The 15,838-nt window shown below is 34.8% G+C and overlaps 1 protein-coding gene across 2 annotated transcripts; it reads right to left on the bottom strand.

The window, feature by feature from the left end:
- Nucleotides 1-5,777: 5,777 nt before the first annotated feature.
- Nucleotides 5,778-14,335, bottom strand: JCHAIN (joining chain of multimeric IgA and IgM; the record flags this gene model as incomplete). Of its 2 annotated transcripts, none has more annotated exons than XM_079699211.1 (4): nucleotides 5,778-5,982; nucleotides 6,574-6,654; nucleotides 10,304-10,430; nucleotides 14,272-14,335. In XM_079699211.1, 4 exons carry the CDS (start codon nucleotides 14,333-14,335, stop codon nucleotides 5,778-5,780), a joined length of 477 nt encoding a protein of 158 aa, XP_079555337.1. The 2 variants fall into 2 exon arrangements, with proteins under 2 accessions (XP_079555337.1, XP_079555338.1); XM_079699212.1 differs by having other exon boundaries at nucleotides 10,304-10,424.
- Between the last annotated feature and the right edge of the window lie 1,503 nt (nucleotides 14,336-15,838).

Genomic DNA, 15,838 nt, shown 5'->3' with positions numbered 1-15,838 from the left:
AGATTCATCTTGTCTTCAGGAAACCAAACTTTATTTCTAAAAGCCAAAAAGGGAACCAGAAATGTAGGACTTGAAGTCAACAGCTCTGTCCTTCCTTCACAAAACCTCAAAGGTTTCACTGTGACTCAGACCAAGTACACAACTAAAACTCAGAAGAAAACTGCACTTGATAGGAAAGAGGTAATCACCGTTTCATAATGGGTTATAGCTATTGGTTTTGTCCACCTGTTCTTCCATGCCTCTGCACCTCATCCCTAGCCCAATAACATCAGCCACTGGATCTTTTTCTCTCCCTTTGAATTCACAGTCAATAAACAGGATTCAGCTGGTAACAAACAGAATATCATGCTGAAAGAGCAGAATTCTTCAAATAAAGGAGCAAAGAGGAAACTAATCTGTAATTCAACACAGATGTAACTGTGAAATAGATGAAGCTGCCCTCAATGCCCCATCACCTTCCCAGTCAGGGTCCTCTGCTATCACAGTGCCCCATTTCATCTCCCTGAGGACACAGCACCCGCATCCTCCATTTCTGTGCTTCATCAAAATGGGACAGCAGGGGCTTCCCTGGTGGCACAGTGGTTGAGAGTCCGCCTGCCAATGCAGGGGACGCAGGTTCGTGCCCCGGTCCGGGAAGATCTCACATGCCTCGGAGCGGCTAGGCCCGTGAGCCATGGCCGCTGAGCCTGCGCGTCCGGAGCCTGTGCTCTGCAACGGGAGAGGCCACAGCCATGAGAGACCCGCGTACCGCAAAAAAAAAAAAAAGCGACAGTAATTTCCTCTGGACTTATCCAAATAACCATGCCTCATTCTTCTCTGCACTGTATACAGCAGGTATTTGCTATGGTTAACCTGGCAAAAATATTCCTTCTCAAGTGTTGGTTAATATGTAGTCCTCTCAGGACTACATCCACCATGCCCTTAAAGAGTGAGTCTAATCATGGCATGCTACATCAGAGTTTCTCAAGCATTAACGTGCACATGAATCTTATTAAAATGCAGGTTTTGATTCTGTGATCTGCAGTGGGGCCTGTAATTCTGTATAATGAACATGCTCCCAGATGATGCTGAATTAGCCAGTTGGTAGATCAAAGTTGGAATGGTGAAGTGCTAGGCTATTTCCTGTAAGTAAGGGGTAACTGCACACTCACCAGAGAAGGAACAGAAAGGTCTCGACCACTGAAAAAACTGAATATCACCAATTTGAGGGGATTTATATAAATGAAGCATGTGACAGGTTCAATACAGAACACAAAGAAAGAGGGGCAGGCCAATCCTGTCTCTATTCCTACATGTATGTTATGCTTCCTCCTGTCTCTTTGCCTGGCTCATGTAGTTCTAGAAAGTTCTACTTCCATCCATGAAGGCCCTATTCCGTTAATATCTCCTCCAAGATCACCCTAGCCCTAAGCTCCCCAGCTTCCATAAAGGCTCACAGCACATCGTTCTTTATATTTAATCACTTACTGTCTTATATCATGTGCTGACTTTTTCCTGTGTTAGTTCTACCTGTAGAAGTGGGAAGAAAACTCCTAAAAAGGGAGGCTCAGTTCTTATTCATCTCATGTAACTATCACTCACACTAATGGGCATTGTGCTGAGGACAGAGTAGATGCTAAATAAATGTCACTTTTTCTTTAAATACATTTTGTAAATGGATAGAAATTTAGAATTTCCCAAATTTTAATATAATTGATTAAAAATAAAAATTAATAACAATTAATATTTTTCTAGTTACCAAAATACATACTCATTGTAGAATATTTGGCCAGTAATAAAAAGTAAAAGGTAAGCAAATAAAAATAACACATAATCCTACTAGCCAATGTTAATACTTTGGTCTATTTTCTCTTTTATGTGTATAAGGAAGGGAGGGAGGGTCTTGAAGTAATTATTTTATGAAATAGCCTACATTTCCCTCTTCACGTTACATAAGCAATTTCCATATAATTAAAAATACTTAAAGCTTCATGTTTGTTGTCTGTAAAACATTCTCAAGTATACACTATATTATCATTCCCTTCAATGATGGACTTGAAGTCTCTTATGAATTTTCACTATAATAAATAATGTTGTGATAAATATCTTTATTCCCCTTTGTCCATACTTCTGATTACTTCCTCAGAAGTGGAATTACTGGAGGCAATGGTCTGAAAAATATATTTTAGACAGGATAACACTGAATGAGATCATTGGCTTTGGAGCCTCACAGTCTGGATCCAATTATCAGTTCTCCATATACTATTTGTCAAACCTTAATAAGATTACTTTATCTCTCTGCAACTTAGTTTCATGATTTGTAAAATGAAGACAATGATTATTTCACAGGACACTTAGGACTAAATGAAACGTGTTAAAATGCATATGCATTGTATTTCATAAATCAAACCACTAGGTGGAGATGGAGGTTTATAATTCTAAAGTCGTGGTTCTAAAGCAATTCCCAGGCAGCAGCAGCACCAGGGAATTTTTTGAGACCTGCAATTTCTCCTGTGGCATCCCAGAACTACTTAATCAGCATCTCTGAGGGTGGGGCTCAGCAATCTGTTTCAATGAGTCCTCCAGGTGAGTCTCACACACATTAAAGTTTGAGAATCACTGATCTAACACGTGTTCATATTTTTCTCTGATTTGTTGCCTGAGCAAAGAGAAGAGCCAAAAGACAACACACAACATCAACTGTAATTTACAGGTTACTGAAAGCTATAAAAGCTGTGTTAAGTGATATACATACATTATGGCATGTTTGCTTATTTTTATAAGATAGTTATTTCATGAGATATTTTATAAGATAGTTATTTTTACTCATTTTTCAACCTTACATTGAATAAACGTGCCCTTGGTGACTTGTCATTTAGTCTCTAAGTAGAGTATTCAAAGCTAGGCCATGGATTTAACCACTATACTACACTGCCACCCCAAAGCCTGTCTTAGTATCTTTGCCACACTCAATCATCATTGGTTGGGAACAGCCCATGGACCCCACACAAAGACAAAGGAGAGGTTCCTTTCACAGCTGCTTCATCTGCACTGACTCCTCATGTATCCCTGCTAAACTGTCCACTTAAATGTATGAATGAAACTAACAGGAAGGCTTTAATCACTCTTCAGTAACTCATTTAAGAGTCACCTGCTACTCTGGATTTATAATGAATGAGTTAATGCTTAATAAAGCACTTAGACTAACACCTAGCACTTGGTATAAGTGCTAAATTGTTATCAATATGATAATTCTAGAGTTTAACTGAACTTCTGAAAGAAGGAAGACCTGAAGGACTTTAAGTTTGCAGTACTCTTCCAGTTGGCATTTAATGAGGCAATAATACTGGCATAGGGCTCTCTCCTACAAGAATTTGCAACATAATACCAAAAACATTTTTTATTGGGTATGCAGAGAAACTAAGGCAAAGATGGGAATACAGTAGAGAAGCCTCTTCAGAAACAGTCTCCCCCTAAAAGTTCTCATCACAAGGGAAAAAAAATTTGGACCTACATGAGGTGATGGATGTTAACTAAACTTATTGTGGTAACCATTTCACAATAGATAAGTATGTGAAGTCATTCTGCTGTACACCTTAAAACTTATACAAAGTTGTATATCAGTTATATCTCAATAAAACTGGGGGAGAAGTCTCCCATAAATTCTCAGAACACTTCGAAACCTATTTCTTTGCTTTACGTGATTCTGCCAAGTGATTGTGTTTATGCATATGTCTTGTTTCCTCAACTAAGCTGTACTCATATTCATTCATTCAACAAATATTTATTGAGCTCCTCTACGTGCCAGACACCCTTCCCAGTGCTGGGGATACATCAATGGGCAAAATAAAAATGGCTGTGCTTGTGGCGCTTATGTATTGTTGGAGGAGACACCATAAACGTAACATATAAGTAAAATGATATAGTCTGCTAGAAGGTGATAAGTATATGGGGGTGGAATAAACCAAGATAGGGAACAGGATTTGCAATTTTTTTTTAAAGTAGTCAGGGTGAGCTTCATGGTGAAGATTGTTACCGAACTGAACTGGGGTCCAACTGAGCAGAGGTCTAGGAAGTGAGTGGCACTATCTTGAGGGCACTTATCACAGATTAATCACCAAAAATCTAGCAGAGTTCCTTGCATGTCCTAAATATTCAATAACTGTTTACTGATTAAATAAAGTTCAAATTCTTGGCTAAAACCACATACCAGAATGAAGACTGGTCAAGAATGATTTGTCTTTAGCATGTCAAAACTATGATTCCTACTGACGCACCAGAGTGTCGCAGCCTTATCCCTAAAAAAAAAAAAAACACTGAATAATCAGGATGAACACAGTGGAAGTTATTAAAAATGACTATTACCATTTGAAAAAAAAAGAAAACAGAACAATGTTTCTTCAAGAAACTGATTTTACTAATCAGCCTCTCATTTTAAATGCAGGGTCAGCATTTACTTTCCACAGTAGTCTTAGATATGTATGCCAATTGGCCTTGACTTTCTGCCATAAAGTTTTATGTGCCATAAGAAACACTATATTTGTCAGGATGGACTTGGCCTTTTTAATTTTAGATATAAAATGACAAAGCTACCTCAACTATTACAGGTTTGAATTCAGTAATTAATGCATAATTATACTTACAAACTGTTCCTCCGTAATAAATGATATTTTTGTTTATTTATTTGTTTATTTATTTATTTATTTTTGGCTGCACTGGGTCTTCGTTGCTGTGACGGGCTTTCTCTGGTTGCGGCGCACGGGCTTCTCATTGCAGTGGCTTCTCTTGATGTGGGGCGGGGCTCTAGGTGCCTGGGCTTCAGGAGTTGTGGCATGTGGGCTCAGTAGTTGTGGCTCATGGGCTCTAGAGCGCAGGCTCAGTAGTTGTGGCGCACAGGCTTAGTTGCTATGTGGAATGTGGGATCTTCCTGGACCAGGGCATGAACCTGTGTCCCCTGCATTGGCAGGCAGATTCTTAACCACTGCGCCACCAGGGAAGTCCCATAAATGATATTTTTACTTACATACAGCAAAGTTAACACAAGCAAACTTTTTTCCAGTAAATTATTTCACACAGGTATATGCTTATGAATCTATTTAATTGTTCAAACTGTGCTGGAGAATACATATTTTGGAATACATAATTTGTTAGATTCAGTTGTAAACAGAGGTGATTTCTAATGGGAATTTCTCACACTATCCTGATTATCAAAAAAATTTTATTAAAAAAATCCGTATCATTTGCTCCCAAATCTGTTATATCAAAATATATTTTTCAATTATACACTTAATTATGTCACTTTCAGCTGTTTTCATAATTAGAGATCCCATTTTAAATTATTTTATGAATATTTCCAAAACATGTTTTCCAATTATTATTTTTCTAATGAAGACGAACAATTGACCTATATTTACATATAAATTTTCTCTGCACAGTGATACTTTTTTTAAAGAGAATAGTATGGAATGTGCAAAAGCTCAGGCTCTCAAGGGCAAAGCCAAAAAAAAAAAAAGGCAAAATTTAATTATGTCTCCTGATCTTTACTCTTTTGAGTTTTATTTTCTCCCCTTGTCTATTTTTTTAAATGCTAGAAATTTACCTTAAAAAATAACAATGCTACTATTTCAGTTATTTGCCTGGGGGCAAGGGGGTGGGGGGGGAGTGGGGTAGTTAGTTTTATATTATCCCCCGCAAAAAATCATGGTTTCAAATTCACTGGTAGTAAATATATTAACTACCTGGAATCAAAATGGAGAGCCTTTCAAGATAAGGAGTTGTGCAGTCAGCAATGACTTAAATTAGTCAGGATAGCAGGAATCCGGGGTCAAAGCTGTTTCCACCATTTTGGTCTTACCACCATAGGTAAGTGGGACCCTGTTTGTATAGCACTTGTTTCTGTCATAAGTGTAACAAGTCTCACTGTCTTCATCACAGATATTGCTCTGGGTGGCAGTAACTACTTGATTATCCAGCTCCACTTCTGTAAGATCACATTTTTTACAGCTGAAAAACAAATATATGCATTAGACAACCCCCATCAAATGCTGTCTCAGAATCTGAGTAACTCTACATTTCTATCCAAAATCAATTAGTTCTGACAAAAGGTGACCCCTTTCAGACTTCAACGTCTCTATAATACAGAATTATTTACGTAATTTTTCAACCTTCAGTTGAAAGTAAGCAATATAATTAATAATATGATAATATGATTGTGAGGTACTAGGAGTAAATGAGTTATTTATAGTAACAAAGAAGGGATTGTTCTTTAATTTTTTATGTTGGATTCTACAGTTTCCAAAGAAACACCTGCATGTTAATGTGTCTGAATTATTGAACTATAAAGACAAATTGGTCCTTTGTACTACTGGCAATAATTTCATCTTTAGAATAAATTTACAGCTAACTTTTATCTGTGATAAAGTTTTATGAATTTATTATACCTAATGATTAACATAGGAATTAATGTATTCAAAAGTTCAAATTATATTGGTAAATGTTTATACCCCAATTTGTTTTCAAAAACATTCTTACTAACAATTTAATTAAAAGTTATTGACTTCAATATCTATATTAGTATGAAGGAAAATCTCTTACAGGTCGGACAAATGGTACACAAATTCGGTTCTCAGGGGTGAGGTAGGATCAGAGATATTCTCCCTGCTGTTCAGAGGAACACTAAAAAAAAAAGAAAGAAAGAAAACAAAGAAGAATAATGAAATTAGCAGATACTGCTATTTTTGGTAATAGGTATATTGCTAGGACAGTACTTACTATTTCATTCGGACATTTAGCACTCTATAAACACTCTTTAGTAATACTATTACTCAGATTTCACAGTAATTGTTACATTTTAAACATTGTCATTCAAAATAAACCTCACAACAACTCCTCTGTCAACTATCTTTGATTACTTGACAAATCCCTGCTTTTCCTTTAAAAATAAGCTCAAGTTTTACCTTCTCTGTGAGTTTTACCTTGATCCCATCCCCACCCCTCAATAAACTCCTTCCTCTGTAGTCTCATTAAAGTTTCATATATCTTATTATAACAAATGCCATATTACAGTTGCTTACCTACACAGTAGTTGCTTCTAGATTCTATAAATTCCTTGAAGCAAAAACGTTTACACATTCCCAGTGCCTTGCTACATGTGTGGCACGTAGAATATGTTCAATATTTATGGAATGAATGGATACTAAAATCCACATTTTAGAAATGCAGTAATTATAAATCAAAGAGGTTGGTGACCTACCCAAGGCCACACAACTACTAAGTAGTAAAGCTGGAACTGGAATACAGACCTCTTGATTTGGAGATGTTCCATGAAAAATTACACATCAACTAGTTCAGGTGATTTCATTAAATTTTACATTTTTTCATCTATGTCACCACTCCTCATCATATGCATCCCTCCCTACCAAAAAATACAAAAAACAAACAAAAAAAACCTCATGTTTCCTAACTCAGTATTTAGCAATATTATCCACATAGATATCCAAGCCAAAAACTTGGATACCACCCTCAGTCTTCCCTCTCTGTCATGACCTATATCTAATCCATCTCACAGTTCAATTGATTCTGATTCTTTGCGTCTGTGAACTCCAGCTACTTGATCAGGACACCAACATTTCTCTCCTAGTTTGCAGCAATACCCTCCTTCAGTCTTGACCCCTCCAATGTATTAGCCACATTATTGCCAAAATACTCTTTTTAAAATACAAGGCTAATTTCCTTCTCTGCTTAAAACCTACACTGTCTCCCCCTAGAAAACAGGGTATCATTAAGGTGGCACAGAAGACACTACATGAAATACTCTAACTCTCCAGCCTTCTCTCTCACCACACCACCCTCTTTATAACATGTGCCAGCTGTAAACAGCTGCTTGCAATTGCACAAACTTACCACGATTTTCTCATCTCCAAGTCTTCACAATGACAAAAACAATAACAGTTCTAACATTTACTGAGCACTTACAGTGTGCCTGGCACTATGATAAACATGTTAACATGATGATCTCATATAATCCTCACAGCAACCCTGTTTCCTTTTCCTGGCATGATCTGCTTCACCTATCAACCCTGCTGTTCCCCCACACACATTTACCTAGCTAACTCCAGTTCAGTCAGCTAACAGCCATCATCCACTTCTACCACTTACTCCACATACCCTCTCCTGCCTCCCCCTGCCACTCTCCCACCTCCCCTAAGGACTGGACTGGGTGCCCCTGCTTTGTGCTCCTATAACATCCTATGCCTATTCTTGTCATAGCATTTACAATACTGTATTGAAATTGCCTTTTCAATTATTTAAAGTTCCCTACTAGACTGTAAATTCTTTGATGGCATGGACTGTGTTTTATATAAATTATTTTATCCCCAGCTCCAATCCTCAGTGGCTTTCAGAAGCACTCAATAAATGTTTGCCAAATGAATGAATGAATGATCAACTCTTTATTATACTGTAAAATCTCTAGTAGTATTAAAAAATGCTTTAAATAATGAGAAAAATAAGAGAATAAACATGTATAAGTCTTTCACCATGGGCCAAACACTGTTCTAGGTGCTTTTATACATTACTATATTTAATCCTCACAACTTTATGAAGTATATGTGTATATATACATACCTATATAATTATTCCTTTTTTTCAGTTTAGGAAACAGGCTCAAATTAGTTAAGTAACTTGCCCAAAGTCACATCATTAGTAAGTGATGGAGTTGGGAATAATGCCATAATGACACAGCAATGATAATAAAACTTTCAGAAATAAGATTAGGGAAGCATCAATACACATCAGGGAAGTGGCATGAAGTAACTGAATTGCCTGATTTCAGTAAATAATATATCATAAAAAGAATCATGTAATAGAAGAAAATGATAAATTAGAGAATCCTGGTGTGCCATTTTAAATCTGTCCCCTGGAGATTTAAACATAAGATAGACACTCCTCTTCAACATGGTTTAGGTGCCAGTGTCATGGATGCCATCTCCTCAAGTTACATGCTTCTCCAATTGTTCTATCCTTAACAGGGAGCTATGTGGTATAGACTCTGTGGTCAGAGAAAATTTGCTAGAGGAAGAGACGTCCAAGCTAAGACATGCAGGGTGAGGAGTTAACCAGGCTAAGAGGGGTGGGAGAAAGAGTTCCTCAAGCAGAGGAACTAGGTTATGCAAAAATGGAAGAGGAAGAGAGCACTGTGAGTGTGAGGAAATAAAGGTACTGCAATGTACTGGCTTTTCAAACATGAGGTGAAAAAAAAAGTGGCAATGGAAGAGCTTGAGAGTTTTGCCGAGCGTTATAGGTTAGGCTGAGACATTCGTAATTTATCCTAGTAACAACATTACGGGAACCAGCAAAGGGATTTTAAGAAGGATGGTGACATGATGATAACTGGCACGTAGGTTAGGTGAATAAATAACAGCAAATATGTTTTGAAAATGTGCCAGGAACTATACAGTCTTTAAAAGGAAGAGATCTTCTCAATTTATCTTTACAATAACCCTATGAGATACATATTATTTTTTTATTAGTAAAGATGAGAAAGTTGAAGTTTAGATTGGTTAAGTAACTAGCATACCAGAGCACATAGCTATTTAGTGACAGCCAGAACTTGAAACAAGTTCTTAAGCATATTATACTTCTCCCATTGATTAAATGGGATCGAATGCTATGTTCTGTTTCAATAAGAGGTATTTGATTTTAGGGGAGGCTGTTCAAGGTAGAAGTAGTTCACAAGGAAGACATTAATGACTAGATCCAATAGGAATCTCAGTTCTTAAGTATTATTAGCATTTGTGCTGTCGAGTAAGACTCATAGCTTATGACAGACTATGTGTGAAATGAAATAAATATCTGAAGTCCAATATACAAGTGTAGACGAAATTAATTTAGTCAATTTGATTAGTCTACCTTATTTTTATGGAGACCGGCAGTTGAGTACAAAGTGAAATACTCTGTGGTCCATATATGGTACAAAACAAGCCTTTTAATGTTATCTCAAGTTTCACTTTGAACTGATCAAGGGCAACTAAAAGCTCTGATTCAAATTGAAATAACTCCATATAAACAGGGCATGTTGATGACTAGATGCGACCTTCAGTTATTATTTGATCTAGCTGACTGGTTTTAGGTTGCCTGGAAACCTTTGTTCCTGCTCCCAACTTCTACATAATTGGCTCAAGCCCATTAACCAGATTCAACTAATGTAAGGTGCTATACACCAAAAAGAGGAGCAAAGATATAGGTATCACATGCAAACAATTGCTAATATCAGAAAGTATCTCTGCTCACAATATGAAAAAATGAAACATGAAATACCACATACATAATTCTGATGTTTCTCTCCACAATGTCTTGACTAGGATCTTCAGCAGAAGGGATGATCCTGGAAGTAATCCGGGCACACTTACATTTGTTGTCAACAAGAACAGTCCTTTCATCTTCATCTTCGGCTTGAAAGATAATACATATTAAGAAGAAAGGTAAATGAAAGTTTATTTTTATACTTTCTATCGAGTTAATTTATGCCCCTCCCCCCCTAGCAGAAAACTTAAGTTTTATGGTTGATCAGTTTCAGCTTTCTTCATTTGTTCTCTTTCCTAATCTAAAATAGCTAAGTGGAATCTCACAGCATAGTGAAGGAAATCCAAATGAACTCCAAAAGGAATTTTCTCTCCTTCCCTTGGACCAGTCCATGGTCTTTCTAACCTGACTGAAAGAATTCTGGTTTTAATCTAATGCTATTAATATAGGCACAACCCTCTGAATGATGTGGCTTTGTAAAAATCAGTGCCAAATGCCAAAATGAGAAAGAAAACAAAAATCTAAACTGGATTTCTCTCAGACCTGAGCAATTTATTCAAAAGTGAACAAAAAGTAACATTAGCCTTTATAATAAACCCAGTTTGAAGTGTCACGTCCTTCCTGAACTCCCAGTTATACTTTCTTTTTTCCTTAGATTGCATTAGAACTAAGAACATGCATATTTTCCCAAAGATAACCTTATTTTGTAAGACTTCAAATATTCTCCACTATAAGTTTCCTAAACTTAATTATATTCTTCTTTTTCATAATAACATTCAGGTTATCATAGTATAATGATTTAATACAATAAAATAATAAGTGCTATATTTATTAATATTTCTTATAAGAATTATTTTTAAAGATACAATATATAGAGATATAAGGTGGTATAACACAATTTAGAATATATTGTGAGGTACAAGTTCTATTTAATATAATATGCATGTGTACAGAAAAAAATAATAAATGAATGAGTGAAGACACAGATGACTATTAAAGCCTTAACTCTGAATGTCAACATCTATTGTCTAATCGGAATATTATACACAGATGACTATTTAAGCCTTAACTCTGAATGTCAACATTTATTTTCTAATCTGAATACTAGACAATGAGGTCTGGTAAGTGCTGCAAAGAATTAACGAAGAAAATTTCTTATTATCTGGACTTTGATCAGTTAACCTGTTATTAACCTGAAGAGTTAATAATAAATAGCTTTACTGGTGACTAGGAGACTAATAATCCCATTAATAAATATAGGGAACACAGAAAAAAAAGCAAGCTTGGAAAGGAAAATAGTGAATTAAGTTCCGGAATATATAAAAAAAGTTTTACATTTTTTTATTCTGAAATGATTTTAGTCTTACAGGAACTTTGCAAAAATAGTACAGAAAGTTCTCATATATCCTTCACCTAATTTCCCCTAATATTTACAACTTACATAACCATAGTACCGTTATCAAAATGAGGAAAGTAACATTGATACAATACTATAAACTAAACTACAGACCTAATTCAGATTTGACCAGTTTTTCCACTATTCTTTTCCTGTCCAAGGATCCAATCTGGGATCCCACATTGGATTTATTTGTTGTGTTTCCTTAGTATATATGTATGTACACTAATCTGTGACAGTTCCTCAGTCTTTCCTTGTCTTGTAAAAATTTTTAATAAGAAAAGAGAAGATGCTTATAATATATGTAGTGGGGGGAAAACAGTGTCATTTCTTCTCTCTTAAAATGCATAAGAACCTGAGTAAAAAAAAATTTTTTCTTTAAAAAGTTGAAAAATTATTGTAAAAAATTAAAACAATGTAAAAGACATAAATAAAAAGTGACAATCCACTCCCCCCCAAAATAAATAGCTTTATTTAATAGTGTTAATTAAACAATAATAATGATGCTAAATATCTTTTTTATTCCTATAATTTTAGCTAAGTGACCTTTAAAATTTCCTATCATCAAGCCTCAATTAAAAAAACAAAGACAGCACACAAATTCAAGTTATAAAGGTTAAATGATAAGGACAGATATAACTGTAACTGGAAATCTAATTATTCTGGTGACGATCCCAGAGCAGAAAGGAGCTAACTGCAGTATTTCAGTCTTAATGATAACAGTCATTACAAAAACATTTTAAGACCATTGTTATTGTACTTATAATTGTTTTGAAGTACTTTATAATACATTATTATGCCATTATTCGTAAGTTCTTAATAAATCTTCTGATTAAAGTCTGTATGGTATTGGAGAAAAATCATTACGAAGCAATTTAAGACAATGATATAATTCTTCTTAATTTTTTGAAAAGAGTAAGATGACTTAAATGGTGTCGTTTCCCTCCTCCGTGTTCATGACTCTTAAATGTTTTCTCTCAATAAAATAGAAATGAGCATGTAATGCGTGACCAAAAAACACAGATTGAGTCAAGTAGTGACTTGACCATTAAGTCTTAAATAGAAAATATCTGTATTTTAGTTATGGCATATACTTTCTTGCCAGAAACATAAGAAAAAACCATCATTACTGTTACTATATAAAAATACTAGGTAGCCTAATATACCTACCAGAAAAATGTACAAATACTTTCAATTCACCAAGACTTATAAGATTCTAACATTCTGTTTCATCGACAAGCAGTATTTTTCCTAATAAACCTGTTATTGTACACTATGCCTTACTTTATTCCAAGAGCACCTGAAAGATAGTAGGTGTTCAATAAATAGTTGTTAAATTTAATTCAATTCAAACGAGTAAGAAAATAGACTTAATACATACTAGATATGAACGTAATGAGTTTACTAAAAGGTGATTCTCTTATACAGGAAGAACAGGACAGTAGTTAGGAGTGTGGACTATAGAGTCTGATGGCCTGCGTTCTACCTACCACATGCTTGTTGTATGACCTTAGGTAAGTTACTTCATCTCTCTAAATTTCAATGGGCTCAACTATATGTCAGAAACAATAATAGTACCTACCCTCAAATGGTTATTGTGAGAATTAAATGGAATCATATATGTAAAGCAGTTAGCATAATGCCTAGAATATAGTATATACTCAATAAATTATAGTTCTTTTATACATATATAGCTATATATATATTTCACATGTTTATAGGTATATAAATATGTTATAAACATATGTATTTATATATATGTATAGGTACCTACACATGGTTTACTACTAATATCTTTGTTTTAAGTATTATTAAATTCATTATTCTTAATGCTAAGTTAGTATAATCTATATGTAAAATCACTGTTCTTAATTACATCATACTCTGTCTTGAAATAAGAATGAGATCAAAAAAAATGAATAAACTCAGTAAGTCTTAGAACAAACCAGCCAAATTATATCACTTCTAATTCATATGCCCTTCTAGATGAAAATTATTAAACACTGTACTTCTATATTCAGAAAATAATCCATTTTCTATAATAGTTTGAAAAGTTAATAAACAAAATAACTGAAGTTCAGCCATCAAGTTATAGGAAATGTGTACAACATTAAACATTGTTAAAGGGTCATAATAAATCTGTAGGCTCAGATCAGGAATGTTGTTACAACGTATTAATACCAAGCTCTCTGGGGAAATAAAATCCCAATATACTCTATATTGTATGTATAATAATTATTACTTCATTTCTCCAGAATATAAATTTGAGACACTCAAGGAGAAGATTACTGATTTTCAAGATTCAATATGGGTATTCATGTAAGTATAGCTATTTGTACTTATCCAGAAATATCTACTTTCTTATTCTCTAGGTTGTAGTAGGCAAACAAATGAGAAGAGAAAAAAGAATAAAAAGAATTACAATGAGTCTTGTCCATGTAAATATCACTGCTCATACAAAGATTAAGACATGCTAGAAAAAAGCAGCCAGCTAGCTGTCCAACCAAAACACAAATATAAATGCTTAAATCTGAAGAACAGATCTGTGTTCTATTTTTCCTTTTATCTGGGTTCATTCTCAAAATACCACATACCTGTCACAAGAACAGCCGTAACAAAAATGGTCAGGACTCCCCAGAAAAGCAAATAGTTCTTCATCTTGGCTTTCTTTTGAAAACTGGAGCTAAAAAGTCAGGGTTAAGCTGTGTGATCTATAAGGACTGTGCAAATGATGGTGCTTCTGCTTTCTTAAAATAACACTCCAGGCAGCTAACAAACTAAAAACAATCACAACTGCGGTTGAAGTCTGAAATTTAAATACTGCACTGGAAAGAAATTATGGCTCAGATTTACGTATTTTCTTCCAAAATATACCCCAAAGCCATGTTTTGGTGCAATCACTTTTTATTTTACATTTATTCTATATAATTAAATCAGAAGACTAATAATAATTTCAAGGCAGTAGTCCATTAAGAATGTTTAAATGGGGATTCTCAACGTTATTACCTAGATAATAAAGTTTTCAAGTCAAACATAATATGATATTTGTTGTACCTGGAACAATAAATGAAGAAGAGAGAAGAAGGAGGAAAGAATTAAAGCCCTTTAAGGTTCCAATTGCATTTTAAGTCAACTTTTTCTTCTAGTCCTTCATTAACCAAGTTACCAGGTTTAACATACAGATTATAGATTATATATATAATATATACATATTCTCATTACTTTCAGTTATTTTATAAGTTCAAATGTGGAACTGGAATTAGAAACAGGTGGATGCTAGATGTTATCAGTTGCCATGTTTCAATTTGATAGTATTAAAGCAGACCCTGTATTTGCTCACCCAGTTATACCTTTCAGAATTGTAAATCCATGAAATGATGTGTGTTTGAGATGCCTCAACAGAAAACTGAATCACCACAGTATTGCTTATAAATTTTTTTCATTAATTAGTGTAAAAAACAAACAAAAAAAACCCCTGAGCTTTTGGATAGGGCATCCCCCTACCTCCTACCCCAACATGCTAGAATGTCTCTTAGGCAGGATTGGCTACAATTATACAACATCAAATCTACGTTACTTTTGGTTTTCAGTTCTCTAATTTTATAAGAATCTCCTAGAATTTTGCGAGTTACTGAAGAAATACTTCAGGACCATAAGTAGGCAAGCGGATTTCACAGCTGGCAGTAAAAAATGGCAGAATGAAAGCTATTAAAGACTAGCACATAATTGTACTCCTTCAGTCAACACGTACTGAACGTTTAGCAAGGACAAAGTGCCAGGCACTAGAACACACAATATTACTGCACTGTCAAACTTTGTTCTCATTTTAATTTCGACTTTCATAGGACTTAGAAACTATCTGAGGTTAAGAAAAGTACACTGGATTCACTGGATATATATACTGGATATAATGAATAATTATATCTTATAGAAAGAGAAACATCTGAAAGCTCATTATTTTAGTGTGTGGTCAGGATGTCAAAACAAATATCAACCACTTAAGATCTAAATAACTGATTATATCACTCCAAAAAAAAGAGTAATTAGAAGTTAGTTGGATACATTTTTAAGCCATTATTTCCTTGAAAATAAACTCAAGGGTAGACTGTCTCCCCAACAAGCAAGTTGGATAAATCTCTGGAGACAAATTAAAGCCTCCCC

The sequence above is a fragment of the Hyperoodon ampullatus genome (genome assembly GCF_949752795.1).
Source record: "Hyperoodon ampullatus genome assembly, chromosome: 1".
Classification (NCBI taxonomy): Eukaryota; Metazoa; Chordata; class Mammalia; order Artiodactyla; family Ziphiidae; genus Hyperoodon; species Hyperoodon ampullatus.
This window is presented reverse-complemented; position numbering and strand designations above follow the sequence as displayed.